Raw genomic sequence first — 23,691 nt, forward strand, 5'->3', positions numbered from 1 at the left:
TTTGTTGCCTTTCTGAAAAGGAGTAAGTGTGAAAAGTCTGGGTGGGTAGATATATTTCCATCTGTGTTCTAAAAATAAATATACATATGTGTGTATTCTGTAATGTGTAACATTGCAGACCCTTTCTATAATGCAGAAACCCCTTGTCTTATATTGTTCATATAGTATATTTCCACTTCTATTTTGCACAGAAGTGTGACTGGGAGGGGAAAATAACTCTTACAGAGGGGGGTGGTCAGTAGGTCAGAGAGGTTCTCCTGCCCCTCTGCTCTGCCCTGGGGAGACCACACCTAGAATATTGTGTCCAGTTGTGGCCCCTCAGTTCCAGCAGGACAGGGAACTGCTGGAGAGAGTCCAGCGCAGGGCAACAAAGATGCTGAAGGGAGTGGAGCATCTCCCGTGTGAGGAAAGGCTGAGGGAGCTGGGGCTCTGGAGCTGGACAAGAGGAGACTGAGGGGTGACCTCATTCATGTTTACAGATATCTAAAGGGTGAGTGTCAGGAGGATGGAGCCAGGCTCTTCTCGGTGACAACCAATGGTAGGACAAGGGGTGATGGGTTCAAACTGGAACACAGGAGGTTCCACTTCAATATGAGAAGAAACTTCTTCCTGGTGAGGGTGTCAGAGCCTGGCCCAGGCTGCCCAGGGGGGTTGTGGAGTCTCCTTCTGTGCAGACATTCCAACCCGCCTGGACACCTTCCTGTGTAACCTCATCTGGGTGTTCCTGCTCCATGGGGGGATTGCACTGGATGAGCTTTCCAGGTCCCTTCCAACCCCTGACGTTCTGTGATTATTAATATTACCATCATTTTGGGACAGAGGATTTGATGGTGTGACTATGTTTGAGACCTTTTTAGATCTGTCTCCTTCACTGACCTTAAATTGGTCAGTGAGCCAATCCGTTTCCACGTAAGTCAAAAGGGAACCACACTTAGGTACTCCAAGAAGTATAGTGGTGCTTAAACAATGAATGCCTGGAAACTGCTCCAGCCTTCAAAAGTGGTGAAGGCTATTCAGAAACCCTGTGGGATCCTGTGTAATTCTCCTGCAGCACAAGACCAGGGAGGACGAAGTTTGTATCTTTCCTGGAACAGCAATATTTTCCCACCAGTGCTGGGAGTACGAGCATTTATTCACAGGTATGTTTACAAACATCCTTGGAGTGGATGTGCATGTCTGTATCACCAAATGTAAAATTATCATGTCTCATCATTTCTTCTGTCCCATCAGTGTTATTTGGAGATATGATTGTGCTACTGTGGGAGCGAATTTATGAACTGGACAATGTAATGTTAAAAAAAATTCAAAGGTACATTCTAAAGCTTTCTTTATAGTGGAAATACTTGAAAAATGCTGATGGGAAGCACCATTTTCCCCAGTAACCCGTTGAAGAGGGAGGGATGGAGACACAGCAAAACGTTAAGAGGAACGATGAAGGGAACATGATATATAATATTGTTATGGTGGATGCCACCACACAATACTGATACATATAATCTTCCGAGTTATTTTTGTTCTTGCAAAGAGGGCAGTCAGCCCGTGTCACAGTTGGTTTTGGTCAGACAAGACCCTGGAAATAGGGATTTATGGTGAGAAACAGAAGGGTTTGGTTTCTGCTTTGATATCTAATTACAAAGTGTTTTTTGAGGCCAAATTACATACGGGCTGGAGGAACCAGGCATGATGGCGTTTGGCCATCTCTGTTCCACGCTGCAGTTTATATGTAAATAAATTAAATGCGGGCTGGACTTGAATTATCCGTGATTAGTTTTTCACTGGCTGAGAAGAAGGCCTTAAACACTTGCAGTTGTTGTGCAGAAGGTCAGCTTCAGCTTTGAAAATAGCACCATCAAAAGGAGCAACAGAAACACAGACCTGACTGGGAGGCCTAAAACACTGCGTCAGCTTAAGGAAAGGTGATGGATCAGTTGCCTCATCTACAGATGGTTTTGTAGGGTGGGCTCAGCTCAGCTGCAGGGAATTAGCTAAGCCCTCCCTGGGCAGCTGGGATTTTGCTTCCATTTTGCCCCTGAAGCTTGGCTGTAGTAAGCTCCCTGTGTACTTGTGTAGATGCCTGTAATGAAGATTTTCACGTTTTTTTGTTAAATACAATACAAAAAGTACCAGCACCAAACCCGAGAGGATGTGGCAAGAAGGTAAAGTCTTTGAGGCAGGGACATCTGCCTGTTGAGCTGTAGTTTGTGGTTGGGAATGCCAAGTGCTGATACCATACAAAGTTGGGGAAGGTGGTGGGTTTTTACCCTACTTAGTGGGCAGAAGGGAAAGTTTTCCAGTTAGTTGCTTTGGGCTGTGTCTGTGGTAGCAGAAAACGGTTGTTTCTTGTCTTGATATCTCCTGGATGTTTCTACTGCCTAGCTTAAAATACTGTCTTTTGTCTCTATTTTGGGATGCCTATGATCAATAACAAACTGCAAAGCTTGGTGCACAGTTCTACAACTGCTGTCCTAGTGCTTAAGAAGGTTAGGCTGATGCCTACGTGCCTCCATATAGAATAAGTTTTGGGTTTTAGACCAAAAATTAGGCTCGCTGGGAAATAGAATTTTTTCTCTGGAAGTTAGATTATTGAATCCACAGGCATTTCTGCTAGTCGGAGATGTTGCTAGAGTTGAATTCCCTATGTCAGCCTCCCAGACTGGCCGAGGCTCTTTACTCCTGCTAAGCTGAGAACCCAGGGAGTCCAGTTATGCTGGAACTGTCAGGATGCCCCTCAGCCTCTGGCATTTATCACTTCCCAAGAGGGTCTGCTTCTGCTTTCCTTCTGCTAGAGAGTTCCCAGAGCTTAATTAAGCAGCCAGGAAATAGCTTCATGATAATGAATGATGTCCCAAGTTAGTGGTTCATTCATTAGTTTACAGCAAATTGTCATGATTGATGAGTGAATGAAGTCAGGCGTATGAATGAGAAACAGAACCTTCCAAACAGTTTCTTACTGCTGTGTTGTTTTCATAGTAGTGTGAGTGAATTGGGCAGCCTCACAAAAATTAGACTAGCAAATCCAATGTATGCTCTGTGACAGTTTGCACCGCCTGTTCCCCCTGTGAATTGAAGGACAAGAATGAGGGGGAAGCTATTTGGCCGAGACCCAGACAGCATAACATAAAGGTGATTCCAGCTGGCAGGGATAAGCAGGAGGAACTGGCAGAGACTAAGGTAACTCCCTCAGGTATGTTGATCTGTTATCTACATGGATGGTAGTTTAAGAACCTGATAGACTTAACGGTGCTTCTATGGGTTCCCGTTAGAAGAAAGTGTAGAAACACTATTTTGTGTTTCTGTGTTGGCATCTCATTGGTGTTATTTCTCCACGTGTAATATACCTGTCCTGCCTCAAAGAAGAGCTACGGTGAAGTAGGAATATATATATTTCAGTTCCAGTGCTTGCCTTTGGGGAGTTTTGGATCTTTGCCTCTTCTGGTTGGGGTGTCAGATGCTAAAGTGACAAACTCAGTGTGACTGTAACTGTGGCTTTGTCACACTTGAGGCACTTGGAGAAAGGCGGATTCTGAGAGCTGCGTGTGAGGCACTCAGAATTATTAGAGCGAAAGAATAAAAAGTAGGTCTGTACCTAAAGATAGACGAAAGCACCTTGTGGGATGTATATGCACCATATCTGAGACAGCGTGGCAGAAACGGTATAATGGTCGTGATGATCTCTTGTGCCCTACCCTTGCTACAGTTTTGATCCAGTTGGCTCTGGACGTGGCTGGGCTCAAATGCAGATATTTCACCATTCCCTGATACTTTTCTCTAATTTATTGGGATCTTGCATCAATGCTTCCCAGACACAAAGGGATAACGCAGCAGTGCGAGTGGCTGAAGGCTGAGTTCTTAATGGCTTTGGATGGGAATTCTTCCTGAGTTTTCCCTACAGGTGCAGAAAGGGTGGTCATGGTGGCTCGGGCTGCCCTGCAGCTGCTCCATGACTTGGAGGTTTTCTTTTTAAAGTCATACCTAACCTTCCCCTTCTAAAGTATGGCACATCAGCCACCCTTTTATACATACTCAGCCTTGCCTCCATCTTTTTCTTTAATGTTCACCTCTATGGCAGATGAACTTTAGCTGGTTTATGAACCTGGACTTGCGCACCTATTTTGTTGTGACTGACAGTAGTTCTGTATCTCCACATTATTTTGAGTCTGTAGGAGCAGTCTCATTTCTTTCCCACTGAACAATCAAAAAACAATCTCTGCCTTGGCACTGCTCTTTATTCCCATCATTTGCAAGATATTGTGCTGTGCTGCAGGTGCAGTTAACACAGCACAAGGATCGCAAGAAATTACAGCTCTTTATTCAAACATTTGTTAGTACTGATTAAAGTCTCCTTAGTCATCTATGTCTCATTTTGTCCACAAGATGGTGTTAATATTCTGCTGTTATTGTGAGCTCTGTGTCAATAAAACCTTCAATGAGGTATGCACCCTAAAAAGAGCTCACCACTAGATAAATGTTAGCAGTGCCTGTGTGAGACCCTTGAAGGCCAGGCAAGCATTTACAGAGTAAACGTTATCACCACGAAGTAATGGAGGTGTAAGAAAGGGAAGACCTTGTGGAAACCCCTTCCCAAAACCACAGCCCCCAATAAGCTTGAACACCTGTTTGGCCATTTGCACAAACTAACGGGGACTGATGGCCACTCATTGGCCCACGGTGGCTTCCACCCGTGCCAGGGCCTGGCCCCTTTCACCCAGTGGGATGTCAGGGCCATGGATGCCAGATTTTGGCTGGTGTGGAGACCTCAGGGACTGTCCACTCTGAAACAAGTGAAGTTGCATCCTGACACAAAATACCAAGTTTTATCTAGGGAGTGCTGGCAAATCCCAATAGCAGCAGCACTAGAGGGTAGTAGTAGTAGCAGCTCTCCTCCAATCTACCCTAAAGGATGTTTTTAGAACAATTTTCCTTTATTCATCTTGTTCCTGTTGACGTTTTGATCAAAGTAAGTGAAAACACCACGAAACGTTTTTCACCTTGTAGCTGTCGTTCATTTGATCATACATAAAGTACTGTTTCTCAGCATCACAAGGTACGTATCTATATATGCGAAAGCAGTTGCTGTAGAATGCAAGGACACAGTTGGACATTTCCCTACGGGCAAGCTGTATTGTTTGGGCTTGCATAGGGTGCCAGAAATTAAATTAGGGCCAAATGAGGACTGGCCTCTGCCTTTTGAAACTTCCCTCACATGGGCTGAGCACCCCAAAAAGATGTATTGCTATAGCCATTAATTTTAAAACTACAGCCCAAAAGCTGTAAAGGGTCATTCCCCATTCTTTTAGATCCCTCATTGGAGTTGTTATGTCTCCCTTTCCACGGGAAATTAAGACCAACTGTTGGTATTTTATTGAGCTGCAACGCAGGTGAGATTTCTGCGGGTGAAGTGGTTTATCTCAGCAGTTCCTGTCCCCTCAGATTACTGTTCAGAATATTTCCTTCTGTTGACAAAAATATACCACTCACTCTTAGAAATATAGAATGTATTTGGAAGAACCAGGAGTTAAGAGGAACTGGAAGCTACTCACATCCCCCTTAAGAAATTCCAAGCCATTAGGAACAAAATACAATCTAAGTTTCGACAGAAGCAGCAATTGCTTGTGAATTGCACATTATGTCTTCTGCAAATCCAACTCTCCTCTTGGTAATACGCCAGTGATGCACTTTTGAACAGCAGATTTGAATTCACTGTAATCCATCCTCTTTACCCTTTTCTCTATGTTACTTCTGAGTCAGCAAGGCACTGAAGTAACTGTGTTAGGTGACCTGCTTGATGTTTATGGGGATGTTGGGTAGCGCGTGGCCCTGGCTAACTGTAATTCTGAACTGTGTTCAATGGAGCTACAGTTCGGTGATCTGTTACACAGCTCTTGGAAAAGCTGTAACGGAACTGTTGGTTTTTAGTGCAGTCGACTAGCGAGCAGGATGGTCATCACTTGAATGAGTGACCTCCTTGTAGAACAGGAGGTAATAACACTTTAAGAAAAAAATCGTTCAAAGTACCATTGCTTAACACGATGTCAGTACTTTCGATAAATCATAAATAAAAGCATTTGGTTTACCACAGGCTTTTCCACTCATAGGGAAAAAATTATCATTGCATCCCTCAGTATGGTGGTGGCAACAGTGATTTTTCTTGGTGTGTGGGCTCTGGCTGTTCCCAAGAGTCATGAATTTTGAAGACTGAGGAATTGCATACCTCCGCCCCTCCTTTTTGGATGAGAAATTCTGAAGCACATTTATTTGCTCTTGTGGTGGGCTGGACTTTTCTTGGGATGTCTGACATCAGAAGGTGACATCTCACATTGCAAGGTGTTTTCGGTGTCGTAGGGAGCTCCTGAAAAGAAGGGTGAAGAGGGAGCGGCTGTCTTGATTTCAAACAGGCAAGGAGAAACCTCATTATTCAATGAAACAAAGGCCTGCGAAGACAGCCCCCTGCAGCACCTTGTTCAATGTACCTGCCACAACTTTGTCGGGAAGGGCAGGTCTCTCTTCTCCTATTTATTATACAAAGTCCCATTCCTTGGGAGAACTCAAGGGCTGCTGGAAGGATGGTAAATATAGTCACAGGAGGAGAAAAAGATTAATTGCAAAGGCTGAGTTGCTTGGCCATGGTGAAAGAGGCAATCAGACAATCAGACAGACACGGAGATAAAGAATCTGTGTCTTTTATGTGTGCGGCTTGTACATTAACCACATTGCCATTCTCTTTCCTATATATCTAATAATGTGTGGTAAATGGGATGCTGGCCAAGTGGAGGCAGGGAAGAGGATTGCAGTGCTTGTCCTTATCAATTGTTAGGCAATGATTTCACAATTGTAGCTCATTTTCTTCATTGTGAAGCTGAGAGACGGGCAGCACTGCTGTCTGTAAACACCAGCATATTCAGATCCTGTGCCCGCTTTTGCTAAAAGATAAGCACAGTATGATGCAAAATGAGATTTCTTTCCTAAACAAGAAGAGATTTATAATGGCCGAGCACTCAAGGTATGCCTAGCAAATACCAAAACCTAAACCCTTTGCAATGGTCTTCAAGATGCAGTAATTTCTGTGATAACGTGGCCCCTGAGTTCAGCTCACAAACCTTTTCTAACTGGAACAAACAGGTTTCTTTCACTATACCAAAAGTCCGTGTTTTCCCACAGCAGCCCTGATCCCTGCCTTGTAGCTTATCTCAGGAAGGCAAAAAATTTAAACCCTTGTTTAGTGTTGACTGACAGTGTTGAAGTTACAGCAGGATGTCAATTAACCTGTCCTGGCACGTTTGCATGTGGCAGCCGCCTGTTACAGGCAGGCCAGGGCAGCCTCGAACAGGCAGCCTTAGCAGGGCTCCAGCCAAAAGCCTCTAGGACTTGGGTCTGAGTTTTATGCTTGTGCCTGCTGTGTGTTGTGCTGAACACCCGGCTCGGTGAGGTATGAACAGTGTCAGGGTGTCGCTATCGGCCCAGCATTGCCAGGTTAGGGGCAGCTTGGAATAAACCCGTCCCCAGCCTGAAGTCAAATGTACCACCTCGGCTGCACTGGCAGCTTCTGTCTGCTGTGCCTTCTCATGTGGCTCTTCCTGATGGCTTGGCTGGGAGCATTTTGCTGGCCCTCTTTGTCTGCTGGACCATTGTAAACCAAGCATTGCTTCTCTATTGAGTTTGCTAGAAGCTGGTGCTGTTGGAAGAAACTCAGGCAGAGCCCACAAGAAATACAGAGCAATTTCTTTAGGAAACAAAATGTGAAATAGTTTTTAGCTTTCCCTGCTGGTCCAGAAGAAATAGCAGCCATTTCAGACATGTTCGTGATGCTTTCTACTTGCCTCTGCATTGGAAATGCAGAGAGTTGTGTTGTCTCTACGGCCCCTTCCATTTAACAGCTCCTTCTGTTCTCCTGCAGAGGTGAGTGTTGTTCTGCCTGAGTTCTGAGGGAGAGGGAAAAACTGCACCATGCTGTGGGCTATCCTGAAATACAAAACCAAGCTTCACCCAGCTGCAATTACAGCTCTCACTTCCTGATCTGCGCTCCCGGGCCAGACTTCAAAGCCCTCTCAAGATTCATCTGCGCTTTCCCTTTTCTTTTTCCTCTTCTTTCCTTTCCTGGTGGACTTTGACGTCAGGACTGCAGACGTACAAATGGGCTGAAAGGTTTAGTTTCTGGTTTGGTATCGGGGATAGATCTTCCAGCCCCGAGTCACCTTTTGAGGCAGGGAAGAGCCATCACCCTTGTTTTACAGGGGAAAACCACAGACAAATGTGTCTGGCCTGTCGTTGCCCAAGAAGTTAGTGACTAATCCACGGGGAGAGTCCTGATTTCCTAAATTAGTCCGGAGTAAACCGAGCTGTGGGCTATTCTTCCTGTGATCTGCCACCACTGGGAACAGATGTCTGGTTTACACTAAAGGTTGAAGCTGAAAACCTTGTGAGTTTGCTTCTCCACAGCAACCATAGGAAAGTTTATCTTACGTTATGCTGCATGCGGGGAAAGTGTTTCCTTTGATTGCTCTGTTTTAAATTAGGAAACGGCCACTTCAAAACCTGAAAAACTGTGAAAATTACTGCCGCGGAATGTCACCAAAGGAGAAGACGTAGGTAGCATGGACACCTACGTGGATAATGACATAGAGTGCTTTGCTTGCTATTTAATGCAAGCAAACTTCAGACGGCCAGCCTTGCCTACTCTAGGACATGGCTAATATGTCATTAGATGGGTGACTTGTAAAGAGAAACCAGAGGAAAAACAAAACACAAAGCAATTTGACATTTCAGACAGGCCACTTGCCTGCTCTCTTAGAATTCAGCAGGGAATTAGTAATCAGAGATATTTTTTGCCTGAGAGAGTAAAAGGAATGGTGGAAAACAGTCCTTGAAGCTGCTGTAATAGACAGACCCTGTGAAGAATCGGGCAACGACTGGTGTAATTTCCCCCGCTCCATTCCCTGTGTTACATCCTGCCTGATGCTGAGCTGACTGGTGCCCCGCAGAGCCTGGCTGCAACGGTGTTGGGTTCTGCCCTGTGAAAGCTCCTCGGCTCTTAGAAAATGACCCACAGCATGCGAGATCACAGAAGCTGAGATTTAAACATGGTGAATATTTGTAGTGCAATTTGAGTGCAGCAGAGTCTTCCAGCTGGGATGGGAGTATCCCGTGGGGATAAGTCAGCTCTGCTTCTCCTTGGGCTTATGTGGGCAAATGGTTGGAGGAGTCTACGTGTCAGTAGACAGAGATGTAAGTTGGATGGAGACACTGTATGTATATCTTCAGTGCACAGCCAGCTGTTCTTGTGAGGTGGTAGTGCTGAGTATCGCTGCTCTCGTGGCGCAGCTGGGGAAACTGAGGCACAGAGCTTTTGGTTTTACCTCTCAAAATCACAGAATCAACGGCAAAGACAGACTAGGTTGCTGGTTTCCAAATCCTCGCTCTTATCCTCTGCTTTGCTGTCTCTCCATAAAGAAACATCTGTGCCCTTATACTTCTTGCCTGTTTTGTTCGTCACGTTTGGCTTCACTTCTTTGAAATAAATATGTAATGAACAATGTGTGCACCTGGCTCACAGTTAGACGTGCACTACTCACAGTGCTTGAGGGCCGACAGCTGTGCGTTGTGGCCTCCATAGGCACCTCTAGTTCCCGACGATTTTGTGAATGTAATCTCGAGCTCCTTAAACACCAATTTTAATTAAACTGCTGAGAAATACCTCCTGAAATCCACACTGATTAATGAAAAGATGAGTGGGTAATCGAGCATGTGATCTTGAGCAAACCGCTTTTGCTCTTTGTGCAGAAAGAGGTCTAAAAATCACATCCCTGTACTGCGAACTTTTAACAGTGTTGACAATACGAACATTTGATTAAAATATCTTATATTTTTACAGAATTAACTTTAATCTTTCTGCACAGCTGCCACCCTCCCCCCCCCTCAAAAAAAAGTTGTCTCCTACCATATAGATATTTATAAAGAATGCTTCAGGAGGAAAGGTCACATATTAGAGAGAGGAAAAAGCGGCCTTACCTTCCCAGAGCAGCCGGTGACCCTGGGCTCCTCTGTTTTGGGGATTCTAAACGAGATGCCTTTCCCGAGTGGGCCAAGCGGCTGCACTGAAAATGGAGCCATGTGTGTCTTTAAATAGATGCCAGAGATCACCGTCAGTTTTGAAATATTAGGGCACTGGCTGTCTGCAATGGCACTGCCTGATATGCAGTGTAAACAGAACTAAGAGGATTGATCTTTTGTTACCTGCTTTTATTTCTGTTTATTGTAGTGTGGCATGTTTGGAGAGAAATGTTACCGTCTAAATTGAGCGTGCTCCTTTAGGTACATCGTTGGTGCTCACCCTGAGGATAATAATCCATTTGCTTAAGCAATCTCCTTTAGGCAGCCTTATGGTATAGCCTGATGTTTATGGACTCTGGCAGGGAATTGAAGGTTATTTTGTAAATTCACCCCTATTTTATGCAGTTTTGAGAGCAGAACTTTTTAAAGCTGAGTGTGTGGAAGGTGAAAGTCTTGCCAGCACCTGGATGGGAGCTCATGGTCTCTGCTGCAAGACCTGGAGGGGTTACCAACCAAAATGCTGGGACACACGAGGCTGCTCATCCTTAGGGACATGCCAAGGGGTTTGACCCCAACAGGATTTACAAGCAGAGCTTTATGTTTCGTATATGGCTCACACACCTATGTTGAGAGTTCCGCATCGATCGAAATGAATGTATCTCAGCTCAGAACACTCAGCCCCCCGGCATCTTCTCTGGATTTCTTTCATCTAATAAAAATATTTATCTACCCAAGCAATCAGCCGAATGTAAGTTGGCTTTATTACTGTAGTGACGTGGAATGGTTGGTTGCTGGGTGACCTTGCATCTGATTTTATGGTCTAGGCCAGCTCTGGCAGCAGAGAGGTGTGGCCGCGTATTGCACTCTGTTGTCAGGCTTCTCCTGAGATGATCAGAGGTTCGGTGTCGGTTCTCCTATAGCGCCCAGGAAGCGTCAGCGTTTGCCATTTGTTATGTGAAAACCTGGATCCACAAGGGACGTCTGAAGGAGATAAATGCCTGACAAGAGGAGCTACCAAGGCTTAAAAGACTAAGCTGTGTGAAATCCAGTGTGGAGCTGGGATCTGCAACCTTGGATTAGACAAGGGACCATAAACTGGTGTGTGGCTTACGGCAGGGCTTCCGCAAGCTGGGACGCTAGAGCCTGCATGGTTTGGTTTTGTTTTGCCCAGAGGGTGATTTAATGTTTTTCATTGGAGACCAAAGTTTTTCAACAAATCAGACATGGAAGAAAATGAAGGAGCAGATATTGTCGAAACCAGCCCTGTCTCTAACGGCCCTTGTTGCAAGGTGAGGACTTATTTTTGTTTTAATTCTTCCCCCAGTTACAGAAAATATTATCTCTTTCTGCTGTTTACAAGTGACTTCAGTAAACCGTTGCCCTTGGACCAGACTGCACACAACCTCGGCATCAGCCTTTGTAAACAGCTTCAGAAATCCCTTAGAGCAAGGTTGTGCTAAACATTAGAAATAGAAATGAAATGGTAATGTGTGTGGTTAAGTGACTGTCATCCACCTCACTGCAAGTTTCAAATATCTGAGTAACTACAGGTTTCTGTGCTGTGGAAACTACCAAAATAGTTTTCTTAGGTGCCTGGAAAATGCAGAAACTTCTTATAATTTTAGCAAAGCCTCTGATTTAAGATTTGCGGGTCAAATGTGCTCGGTAAAACTGCAGCAAGCACAGGGTAAGATAAGCATTAACTTGGGCAAATTGACAATTTAACAAATTGACAATTGAACCGCATGGAACTCGATGTCCGGCAGCAAGCTCCTGTATTCTCCCAGAACTCACATTTAACCCTCCGAGTGGGTCAGCTGTGCCGCTCGTCAGAGCGCGAGCAGTGACGTTCCGAGATTGTTTTCTGTTTGCTTGTGTTTGTAATTTGATCCCATGTAACAACATTGTCCTCAGCTCACATATAACCACAGGGGTAACTCCGACATCCTGCCTGAAAAAAAAACCCCTTGTTGTTTCCTGTGCTTGAAATTTGAAAGATTTCCAATTTGGACAGGTTGGCGTGTTTATATCAATCTCATCCTGTTATATGAGATTAAACGATTAAGTGTTTTGGGAGGTGGGCATTTTACCTTCACTTTGTTTTTTCCCCCAAAATACTGGGGGGTTTTGTCTTTACAAATTTTTGAGGGGACCAGTGGAATCTTTGTTGTTGCCTGTGCTGAGACCAGGAGTTCAGTCCAGACATTTGTGCTTTGGACAAAGAGTCTCAGAGATCATGTCAGGAATGTGCCAGCTTAGATTTTAGCTCAAAATTGCCTTTTCTTAGGACTTACTGAAAATTAAGACAAAGAGCTCAGGAAACTGGCAATCTGCAATATTGCTACTCATTAAAAATATTCTTAGAGACTATAGAAATGTGTGTATTAATGAAAATTTGGTTTGGTTTCAAGAGCTGGTCAAGTGAAAGAAGCACAATCACCTTGTCCTGCTGGAACATCTGCTTGGTGTCGATCACTTGGTGCATCTCTTGGTCCTTCACTTGAGTGTCTGCAACAAGATATACATTGCTTTTTCATTTACTGTTTGTTATTTTTACCTTCTTGTTTACAAAGATGGATATCCAATTAAAAATGAAAAGAAAATTCAAAGAAAAATGAAAAAAAAAATGGGACAAAACAATGACAGCAGTTTGTAGACACTGAGGCTGGAAATTATTCACCCCAAATATTTGGCAAGTGGGCAACAATAACAAAATACGTTGACAGAACTCTAGAGCAGTTTACAATCAAAACGTCTGTGTTTTCACAGCATGTATTATTCATTTCTGATCCTGATTTCTGTGGAGGAGGAGAGTTGGGAGCTGATTCTGAGCAGACAGATTATTATACATATGCAAATACGCCTTGTTTAAAGAATATTGACTCTTCTTTAGGCATTGAAATTTGAGTTCATGGGAGTCTGGGCAGGACACATGGTTGTGGCATGAGGGAATACATGGAATAACAATATGCACTCTCTCATGCCCTAAAAGTTCGCAGAATAGGTGAAGTTCTACATACGGCTGTTTCATGGCTCATAGAACACAATTTTCCTTTTGTAAACTTGGGATTTTCTATTTTTTTTCTTTTAAAAACGGAAAAAAACCCCTTTGTTGTGGTGGGGTTTGGTTTGTTTTGTTTTTCCCTTGGGAAAAGCCTGGCTAATTTTTCCAATCATATTTAAGTTATATTGCAGCCTTAAATTTTACTTCGAAGTGGTAGCACATCTTTCTCAACAAGTATTGAGAAATAATACTGAGAATAGCTTATTACACCAGCCTTTGCATTTTTGGGAGTGTTTGCAAATAAACTTCGCCTGCATCTTAGTGTGGGTACAAATATTACTAATTAGGTCCTCCTTGTCGGTCCCAAAATGCACGAAGATGCAGCTACAAATGTTTGCGCTTGCGTTCCCTATCTTTGCGTTTCGTTTTTGAGGATCCAACCTTGTTCTGGGATGCAAGGGGAAGTGTTGATGTTCTTTTATTTATGTTTTATTTATGTTTGTTTAAAATAAGAAGATCTTTTCCATTTCTGTAATGAATCTGGGGAGCGCCCGTGCTGTGACTCAGCACCGAGCCGTGCGCCCGGGCTGGATCGCACCAGTGCCAGCAGGGCCTTGCTTCCATTGCATTTTAAATGCGCTTGTAGGTTTTTAAATAAAAAGAAGCTGGTTAGCTATTAACTTGCAGAAATATCTGATTTTAGTGAGCAGAAGATTACAAAACAAACTGGATTTTCACCAGCTCCTGAAGGGCAAACAGTACACCGCATCTAGGGGGAGAGAGAATTTGCTCCTTGCATTTCCCCGCAGCGTGTTTGTGTTGAAGCTTTTTCACCCTCATAGCACTCGTTGTAAATGTTAATTAGCACTCCGGGGGAAATGTGTTAACAAATGTACCTTTGACACGGGTGCACAGCCAGGCTTTCTGCAGCTGCAGACTGGAAAGATCAGCTGGCAAAGTGGGTTGTGCTGCTTTTGAGGAAACGTCAAGCACGGCTTGAGCAAAGCTTGCCGAACGCTTTGGCTTCTCTGCTCTGCTGCAGAAGAGATGCCGGGCAAAATGTAAGGAATAAGAGCAAACTCCTAGAAAAGGGGTATTTCTAGCCATTAACAGGCTGCAAATGAGTCTGCTGTGGCTATGGCTTTCGTGTGATGGAGGAAAAACAATGTCTTGACTCAACACAAACTTCGTAGCAGAAGTGATTCCTCCTCCTCCCCCAGTGCCAACTTGATTAGCAATAAATATGGGTGGTAAAGTCATTACCATACGCTGTAAGAGTGGGAAGGTAACAGTAATGCGTTCATAAACACATTTACCTCATCGCTGCGCTTCTTCGCCTTTCCATAAACAGCAGGCTGAAGAATCAGAAATGGAAATAATTTGGAGGGTGGGATTTATCAGCAGCGTTCAGACCTGCCTTAACTCAGGTCTAGATAAACTCAGGTTTAGATATTGTGGTGGTGTCCGGCCAGATTAATTCCTGAACCTGCCATGACTTCCGTGGAAACTTATGCAGCCATCTTCAATATTTGCCTTGTTCAGCCATTCATTGCTGTGCAGTATCAAAGCTTGATTTCTCCCTTGTGAGGAATAGCTCGTATTTAAGATGCTTACGGTGAGGGGAGCCCGAGGTTACTAAAGGCTCTTTGGAAATGAGGTTGGTAATTTCAGCGCGGCCCTTGGTCCGCAGTTTGCGCTGGTGATGGAGCAGAGTGCCTGTGTCTCCAGGGGTGGTGGGCAGCACTGCTGGTGCGAGTCCTCCCCTTCCCCGGAGGAGGATGCGGACTAGGATGCATTTGAGCGGCGGGTGGCTTGCAGGGCACGGTGCAGGTCCCCAGGGCAAGCCTGACCTCTAAGTCAGACGTGGAGAGACACCGCCGCTTTCTGCTCCCTGCATCTCCAGGTTTCGTGTGGGAACAAGACACCACAGAGTGTCCTTGGGCTGCCCGTCTCCACCGTGCCCGCGGCTCAGCTTTGCCCACCAGCTGTGGCCTGGGACAGCCCTGGGGTGGTTTTCTGGCAGAGGGAATTTGTGTGAGCACTCTTATTTTGAAATGCAAGTGAAAGAAACGCCAGTCTTCTCTGCAGTGGGGGATCTCCTTGCTTTGAATTGCTGCGAGATAAATGTGGCCTTGACTTGGTAAAATATGTCCAAAACTACTGGATGGAAGCCCTCTGGCACAGTACCGCAAGAGGATGCTACAGCTTGGGAGAAGCTTTATTGCATTTTGTACTGCTCGCCTCCTTGCCCCTGCAGGGAGTCCTGTCTGAGCAAACAGCCCCCCAGCCATGGTCGTGCCGAGCTGCCCAAACCTCCCGTGCGGTGAGGCACTGAGTGGGGCCGGGGAACCCACACAGGCACCCACCGCCCCACGGCAGGCGGGTGTCCCAGCCTGTGGCTGCTCTGCTGACTCCACCAGCCCCGCCGTACCGGTGGCTGGGTGTTGACCTCGTCCCAGGAGCCTGCAAGGTGGTGACTGAAGTCAGGCCTGAGCTATGCCAGCTGGTGCTGCAGATGTGTTAAACAGCTTTATTGGGAGTGGTGGGCTGGGTTAGAGCCTGGCCCCGCTCATGCTGAAGGGGGATGCTGGGTTTGGCTGCCTGCAGGCACAGGTACCTGGCATGCTGCCTCTGACACATGTTTCTCCTAAAGCACGAGGGCCTGAGATCCGTGTTCAGGCCCATTTCTGCGTAAAGCCAAGTGTTTCCAGCCAGGGCCAGTGTGCAGCAGGGCCGTGCTGGGGGGCAGCCAAGTCCCAGCAGAGAGACACCTCCTTTCCTTGCGGGCTGTGGCATGAGCGGTCTCTGTCCCTCCTTGACCTGCTTCTGGCCATGGGAGGAGATGGGATGTGGCACCTCCAGACTCAGCCTCACAGGAGGTCGTAAGCAAGCAGACTGCCTGCTTCTGCGTCCCATGCTGGTGACAAAAGATAGGAGTAATTTTATTAAGCCGACTCTTCTTTAAATAGCCCCTCCCCGATTGCAATTAGTCTTCTCAGCTGTTATATTTCTGCTGTTGGTTTCTATATTCATAAATTCTTGCCTGCCAAATTTTAGCAAAAATAGATATAGCAGTCAGCAATTGTCCAAGATGATACAGAAATTGAAACTTTAAGGACAACAGTTCTATCCACGGTGTTACTGTCCATCTGGCTGGCTTTGGTTTCGGCTCTTCCTGTAAGTAATGTGTCTCCTCGGCACCCAGCCTGGTATTACAATTCAGGTCAAGACAAGCGCAAAACTCTCGCAGGTTTAGATAACTTGCTTGCTGTCTAACTCGGCAATAATCTGGTTCTCACATTTGAATAAACTGAGCACCCAGCAGGAACTGGACCACTGCCTTGTTGGACAATGAATGCTGCTTTAGTTGCTAAAAAGGAAAACATACAAGAAATGCAGAATTCTTGTTGACCCAAACAACTGAGAGAAACATCACGACGTTGCCTAAATCAACAGATGGCAATTTGCAAAACAAAATCTGAACAGCGGCCAGAAGCTTATAAGGCAGGATTTTATACTATGGCTAAACTCTCGCCTTGCCAAACTCAGGCCTTGAGTCTTCCCTGCCTAAACTCTGGGATGAGCTGGGAGCTCTCTCTGGTGCCATTAGCTCGGGTCCCAGAAGATCTTGTGCATGACCCTACCTGCTTTGCAGTCGGGAAATTTAATTATTGTTTCTACAGTAGCCCTCGCAGAGAATTGAAATACGCATTCATACGTGATGTGTCCCGTAGCTTTTTTCTGTTTCCGCATATGGAATTAAGGTTAATGTTCCATACCCTGTGGACAAATAGTAGTTGCCATGGGTACCATAGCCTTGAATTTCCCATCTCCTGAGTGATTAAATTCCCCGCTTTAATTTTACTTTATTGGTTTATTTATGTAACTCCTTACATCCTTGGTTTGCTCTCCTTGGGAGAGCAAAGCAGGACGTTTCACAGGGTATATCTTCTCAGGCTTTTGCATTTTGCACTCTAGTTTTGGGGAAAACGGAGACTTTTTTTCACAAGGTGTGCCAAGCAGCCCGAAATACACAGGAATGACGCCCCGCACCCCAGAGCCCTTATCTCTGCTCCTGCAATAACAAAGGGGCTCCATTTGTGTGATGGGATTTGGGAACCTCTGCAGCACCGCTGGCTGCTCTCCCAGAGCCTCACAAACTGTCCAGGTGTTTAGGTTTATTCCATAATCCCAGCCCTCCAGAAAATGGCATAAAATAATATTGAAATGGGAACCGCAAGCTATACAAACATAGCCCTAGTTGGTAAGTAAAATGAATAAGTAGCTGTTAAATGCAAAATGAAAATGCATAAAAGGACAGTGGGAGCTTTTGCTGTTTAATCTGAAGTGTTCTATAAATAAGGCTATGTTGCTACATATTGACAGAATTGGCCACCCCTAATTTAAGGCGTGTCATAGGCAGTGGAAAAAGTGCCCCATAGACCTGACTAATGTGGATAGAAATAGAGAGCAATTTGGAAAAGTAATGATATAATACCAGCCTTGTAACTGCAGACCCTGCAAGCTGGACGTCGGTACGGTCAGCTGAATAGCGCTTTCCTCCAGCAACCATTTATGGTGATTGAGGTTGATTACTTGACACTGTTTACTTTGAAGTCATGATAATTAAAGATAGAGTGTCATCTGTGTTGTAATCAACATGCTCCTCTGCACCTAATTCATTCTGACAGTATAGATTAATAATGGTAAATGACCAACAAGTATTTATCATGAGATGATTCTTTGTCCTACAGGCTGCCTCAGACAATTACAGGAAGCGATTGTTAAGTTTAGGCTATTGTCCTGCTGTAATGGTGCATGTTCATTCTTAGCTTTGTTTTGTAGTAAAACCCATCCAAGGGCTTCATAAAGTCTCAGTTATGGTCCTTTAGAGGCTGAGCCACACTCGTAAATGGGAGAGGGGCACGGGCTGGTGACACTGCTCTGATTTTTCAGTATCCCAGTGCTTGTAGTCTCTGCTGATATCAGCAGGAGGTGGGACTGATTAGTATTTCTGCAAATCGGATGCTTTTGCAAATGTAATTCTGTTGGGAGGCTGGGCAGCAGGGTCAGCCCTGCAGCAAGCTGCTTGTCTGGGGCTGGGCAGCCTTGCTTGGTTCAGGGTTCTTCCTCCGTGGCAGTGCTGGGGTTTCCTCCTTTGTCCCTTGGGCAGGAGGGACTTGTTCTCCGAACCCCCCCATACAGGGCTGTGACTCCGCAGTCCTGTCTGCCAAGGACTGCCGTGCATCTAAGCAATACCCTCAGGAGTGGTCAGTATTTCCAATGACCAAAACACACTGTATAAAGAAAATGACCCCTTGAAATGAAGGTACTGAGTTCCCTGCAAGCTTACAGCCTCAGGGGGTTTAACTAGTCCATCTTGCAAAATCTTGACTTTCAAGCCAAACCAGTCAGGGCTGTGGGGACAACACCATGTCATGGTAAGCAGAAAGTCACGAAAAGAAGATACAAATGAAGTGAAATTTTCCAAAGCATATAAGGCACTCAATCTCTGGTTACTTCTTGCAAAAAATAGTTTCATCATTGCCTTTTCTTATAATAGCTTCCTTGTGTACACAAGGACTTAACCTGGCTTATTTAAACTGCGTCACATATTGCTGCAAGAATACCTGATTAACAAGATGATCAAAGTGTGCTGTTCCACGTGTCAATCAATAGGAATTAATACGCAGGAGGTTAGTCCAAAAATGCAGGATTATAATGGAGATTTGGTTTTCTTTGTACTGAAGTGTTGCTGTGGGAGCAAACAAGTGCTAATATGATGAGCTAAGCTCCCCTCCCTATGGCTGGCTTTTTTTCCTCACTCTGTGCATGTTCCCCCAATTGTGACCTTTCTCCTGAGGTGACCAGACCACACCTGGAATATTGTGTCCAGTTGTGGCCCCTCAGTTCCAGCAGGACAGGGAACTGCTGCAGAGAGTCCAGCGCAGCCACCAAGATGCTGAAGGGAGTGGAGCATCTCCCGTGTGAGGAAAGGCTGAGGGAGCTGGGGCTCTGGAGCTGGACAAGAGGAGGCTGAGGGGGGACCTCATTAACGTTTACAGATATATAAAGGGTGAGTGTCAGGAGGATGGAGCCAGGCACTACCAATGGTAGGACAAGGGGCAATGGGTACAAACTGGAACACAAAAGGTTCCACTTTTCCACTTAAATTTGAGAAGAAACTTCTTCCCGGTGAGGGTGGCAGAGCCTGGCCCAGGCTGCCCAGGGGGGTTGTGGAGTCTCCTTCTCTGCAGACATTCCAACCCGCCTGGACACCTTCCTGTGTAACCTCATCTGGGTGTTCCTGCTCCATGGGGGGATTGCACTGGATGAGCTTTCCAGGTCTCTTCCAACCCCTGACATTCTGTGGTTCTGTGGTGAAGCTCCTTCGTGTTTGCAGCAGAGATCTGAGATTTTTTGATAAAAGAGGTGAAACAATGGTATTGCGCAAATACTCAGCAGCAGGTATCTGAATGTGATGGAGGGCTGACGTTTTCCCTTGAGTTGACCACGTAGTCAAGTGAGAACACTTCTCCAGATACTTCCCAGGACACACAGCCAGACCTTGGCTTCCTTTTCTTTGTCGACTAGATGCGCCAGAAGGAAACTAGTGATCGTAGCCTCAGGGTTGAGCGGGCTAATTCCTACATGACTGCAACCAGGACCTTCGGCAGCAAATGCCAGCAAAACAGCTTCTCCCTAGTAGCACATTAACATGCTGGAGTGCCACGAACAGCTTGTTTTGGGTACAGAAGGTGACTTTGTGGGCTCTCTAGCCCCCTCCGCACACTCGCTTTTCCTTTTTGTTCCTGGCAGTAGTAAAGGGAAGGTGAGGAGGGTGGGATGATGAAGGCAATTAAAACCCGCAACAAAGCAAACTAACAAAAATGAGTTTGGGATTTTGAAATGTACTTTCTTTAATTGACAGGATGGGCATTTTCTTAATAAGAGTAATAAAAACCTTAATAATAATAATAATAATAATAATAATAATAATTTTTCTTCAGAAAAAGCTTGCTAGATGGAAACATTTTGACCGGCTCTATCAGAGACTGGAATACTATGAGGAACCAGCTGTTTAGCTGATAACTCCTAGACACTTGGTATTAAAACAGGTCTCCTGAGCTTTGCCTACCTTGGCAAAAGCTGTTTTATAGGGGAGCGGGTCTGCTGTGCATTGTGGGGTCACACCACTGGCGTCCCAGGGACAATCAGGGGCTGGGTGCCGGTGGACACGCCTGGACATTGGTGGCACACGGTGTGCAGAGGATGCCCACGATGCTGCCACCAAGCCCGCAGGAACCCAGACCCTGTTTCCCTCTGGGGTGCCCCTCCGACCTTCTGTCAGTCCCACCAACCTCTGCAGCACCTTTTGCGGTGCTGGCCATGAGCATATGGCCACCTGAAACTGTTGTTAACCCGACTTGAGTCAGTCTCTATTGTGGGTGATCTGCCGGTGCCGTGTACTCCAACGCCAGCCCAAGCACAAAGATTAACTGCAAGTGTTTTTGTAGGAAAATATTGCTCTGTTTTCTTGTACAGCCCCAGGGACACCAGCTTGATCCTCAGAGCTGCTGGTTGTGCAACAGTGCTCTCTGTGCTACTTCTCGTCGCTCTCTAACCAAATAGTTTCTCTTCCACCAGTAACCACGTGGGATGGGTAAATAGACCTGGGGAAAGAATGAAAGAGCAGAAACACCTTTTTTTTTTATCCTTCTCCTCCTTTGGAACCAAATCTATTGGGAAATGGGTGTATCCGAACTGTCCCTCCTTCCCCGGCCGCAGAGAGGTGATGACGAGGTGGCTTTGGAGGGGAGGAGTGTGCGGTGGAAGAGGAGGTCTCTGGGGCACCACGGCCATGGAAACGCACAAGGTTGGCGTTAGTGTTTGTTATTGTTGGCTGCAGAGATGCCTGCTCTGCACTTTCGGCCCTGAAGAAACGGGTACATCTGAAAGGGTTTATCATCTTTGCAGTTTTTCACCTGAGAATAAGAAAATAGGGGTTGGGAGCAGAGCTGGATGAATGGTGAGTTTTTTGGTTTGCTCTCTGATACCCTCTCCCCACCCCCCAACTCCCCTGTATGAAAAATAAACATAGGTCTAATGAAACTAAAAGCAGAGGTTCCTTTGGAGAAGACTGAGGGGGTTTAGGAGGAAAATGCTTAAATTTTGCAAAATGTTTTTATTTGCTCCCAAACAGAATGCATGGTGTTGCTTTTTATGCTGTTTATTTTTGACCCTTTTCATTTTGTAAAAGAAAAGAATCAAACCCAAACCGTTTCATTTAGTAAACACCAAAGTAAAACATTTCACAGGATCATAGAATAGCTGAAGTTGGACCTCTGGAGATCATCTAGTCCAACCCCTCTGCACAAAGCATTTTTCAATATGCTATACATTTCTGGTTTGAATTTTTGTCGGTGTTCAGAATAATTTCCCAAATTTGGCTTGAATTTCCAAGCAGATCTGGTCCTTCACATAAGGTATTTTATGAGTTAACTTAATAGTTATGGAATTTCTATTTTCTCAGGCTTCTGTTTGGGACATCTATGTCCTTTCTCCCAGCCTGGCAATGCAGACTGTCAGTGGAGTTCACATACAAAGTGTTTCCCAGATGTCATGGATTTCACACAACTCCTCTTTTATTCTTCCATATGGCTTTATGTAGCCAAGAGCCTCTGACTTAATATTTGCTCATTATAGCACACTTCTTCCTTGTGACTTAAAAAGATGTGGACACTCATGGAAGCAAAACATCAGTACTTGTTATGAAAAGTAGTAACACACTGGTTGGCTTCCAACCTATGTCCAAGCATCTCAAAATGCTGATCCATGTCTGCCAATGATTTACTAAAGGGGCAAAGTAATACATGCCATACATACTAATATTTTTGGCCAGGTTAATAAAAAAGAAGAGAGAGAAAGGAAAAAAGGCCTGATAGCACATCAAGAGCAGTTGGTGACCCAGAAACATGAATGACTAGGGTGCCTCAAACTTGGATGTGCCCAAAAGTCTACATAAAGCCTAAAAGAAAAGGTTGCTTTGGGAAGTTATTTGTCGGTGCCCTTGCCAGCGTCCCCTGTGTGCCCTGTGGGATTTGACACCTGAATTCCTGCTGGTTGGGGTTGACTGGGCTGATTTGTAATGGTAATGGGTGTGATTTGGACACTGACTGCAGCAATACAATTGGGTTTGTGATGTTTGTAGCCACGAGGTGCTGTGGGCAACACTGAGGAACCAAGTGTAAAGCTCATGTAATGGAAACCCCTACTCTTGCTTCCAGTACAACATGAACTTGTCCACTCGTGTGAAATGGAAACACAGTAATGGCTTTGTCAGAAAATGCAACTCAGCCTTTCTGGTTCTTTTTGTTTTCGTTCTATCAAGGATTTTAGTTTCCTTTTCTGCCTTTTCTTATTGCAAATCATAAAACCAGGCTAAAACTCCAGGGTTCCTTTGCAAATCTATTCCCTCATGCTTTCAGCCGGAGCAATTTTCCAACATTGACATGAGCTCACAAAATGTTAGTCTGACTCTAAATAAGAGTTTCCAGGGCTGGCTGAAGGTTTTGGCTTAGTTCTAGAATAAACTGTTTCGGAAACCTTTCTGGAGTGGATTCTGGATAACCTGGCATCATTGGAGGGATTAAAAAGTCATACATAACTTGCCCTTTCAAAATACTCGAGGCTTTTAAATTTCTCACCCTAGAAAATATCTGTCTTTTCATCAAACATCAGCTGTTTCCAATTGCTTCATTCTATTTTGGTCACCTATTCTCTTTTTTTTTTTTCCCTTCCCATGCATGACTAAATATCTTCTTTAAATCAACTTGAAGCAATTTGTTTTTCCATTCATCCACTCGGTTGTGCTGGTTTCTTTCCCCGTTGGAATGCCGCACAAATGTCATACATTGAAGGAGCAATATCATCCGCGCAGTCCTGAGTGCGGGAGTACTTGGCACCAGTTCCGCAGCTTAATACGTGAAAAACACAAAGGCAGCTGCCAGTTTTGGCATGTTTTAACTGGTTTATTTTCTGCAGCTCTGAGCAGAAACGCTGAGGCCGCGGCAGCCACACACAGCAGCGTGACGCCCAGGTCCGCGGTCTCATGGTCAGCGTGGCAGCTCCTGAACCAGCAGGACTAATTCTGTCTCGGCTCAGCACTAAGCTCAAGCGAACTGTTCTCGAGCTGGTTTTACGCAGCGCTCGGCTGCCGGTTTGGATGTGCTGGCTTGCCCAAAGCAACGGCGCAGGCTCTGCGCTGTGTTGTCTTACCTGGCGCGGATATGCCATAAGAAATAGCTTGAGTTACTTTATGCGTAGGCGACTGGATCCCTTGTTAAAAGTGCAGTGAGGTGCAGGTGCCAGCTCTTATAAAATGTGTCCATGCAAGTCCTGCGTCGAGCTTCAGTGACCAAAGGAGCGCTGCTGCTTCTCAGTCCTGCCAGCTCTGTAGCACCTGAATGTGATCTTGCATTTGCCTCGGTTTGTATAGCCGATGAGCACACATGCTGCTCTTCAGTAACCCTCAAATTAGAATGAAATTTCTCCAACCTTGTGTAATATACAAACACCCACCAGATTTCTGATCGATATGTATGTGACATGCGCGTTTTCCTTGCAGTTGACAAACACAG

The 23,691-nt window shown here is 45.3% G+C and overlaps 1 protein-coding gene across 2 annotated transcripts in view; it reads left to right on the forward strand.

Moving 5' to 3' along the window:
- Nucleotides 1-11,314: 11,314 nt before the first annotated feature.
- The window catches only part of PDE8A (phosphodiesterase 8A), a 155,841-nt gene continuing 143,464 nt past the window's right edge, over nt 11,315-23,691 (forward strand). Inside the window, exon 1 of one of the 2 annotated variants that reach the window (XM_021280299.2) lies at nt 11,315-11,336. Coding sequence is in view for 1 of the 2 variants with exons in the window: in XM_065076467.1 (XP_064932539.1) it covers nt 21,078-21,080 (3 nt within the window). In the remaining variant the exon portion in view is untranslated. Of the gene's footprint in view, nt 11,337-20,880; nt 21,081-23,691 lie in introns of those variants that run through there. The other variant, XM_065076467.1, reaches the window with a different exon arrangement.

Source organism: Columba livia, chromosome 11 (genome assembly GCF_036013475.1).
Source record: "Columba livia isolate bColLiv1 breed racing homer chromosome 11, bColLiv1.pat.W.v2, whole genome shotgun sequence".
NCBI classification, from domain to species: domain Eukaryota; kingdom Metazoa; phylum Chordata; class Aves; order Columbiformes; family Columbidae; genus Columba; species Columba livia.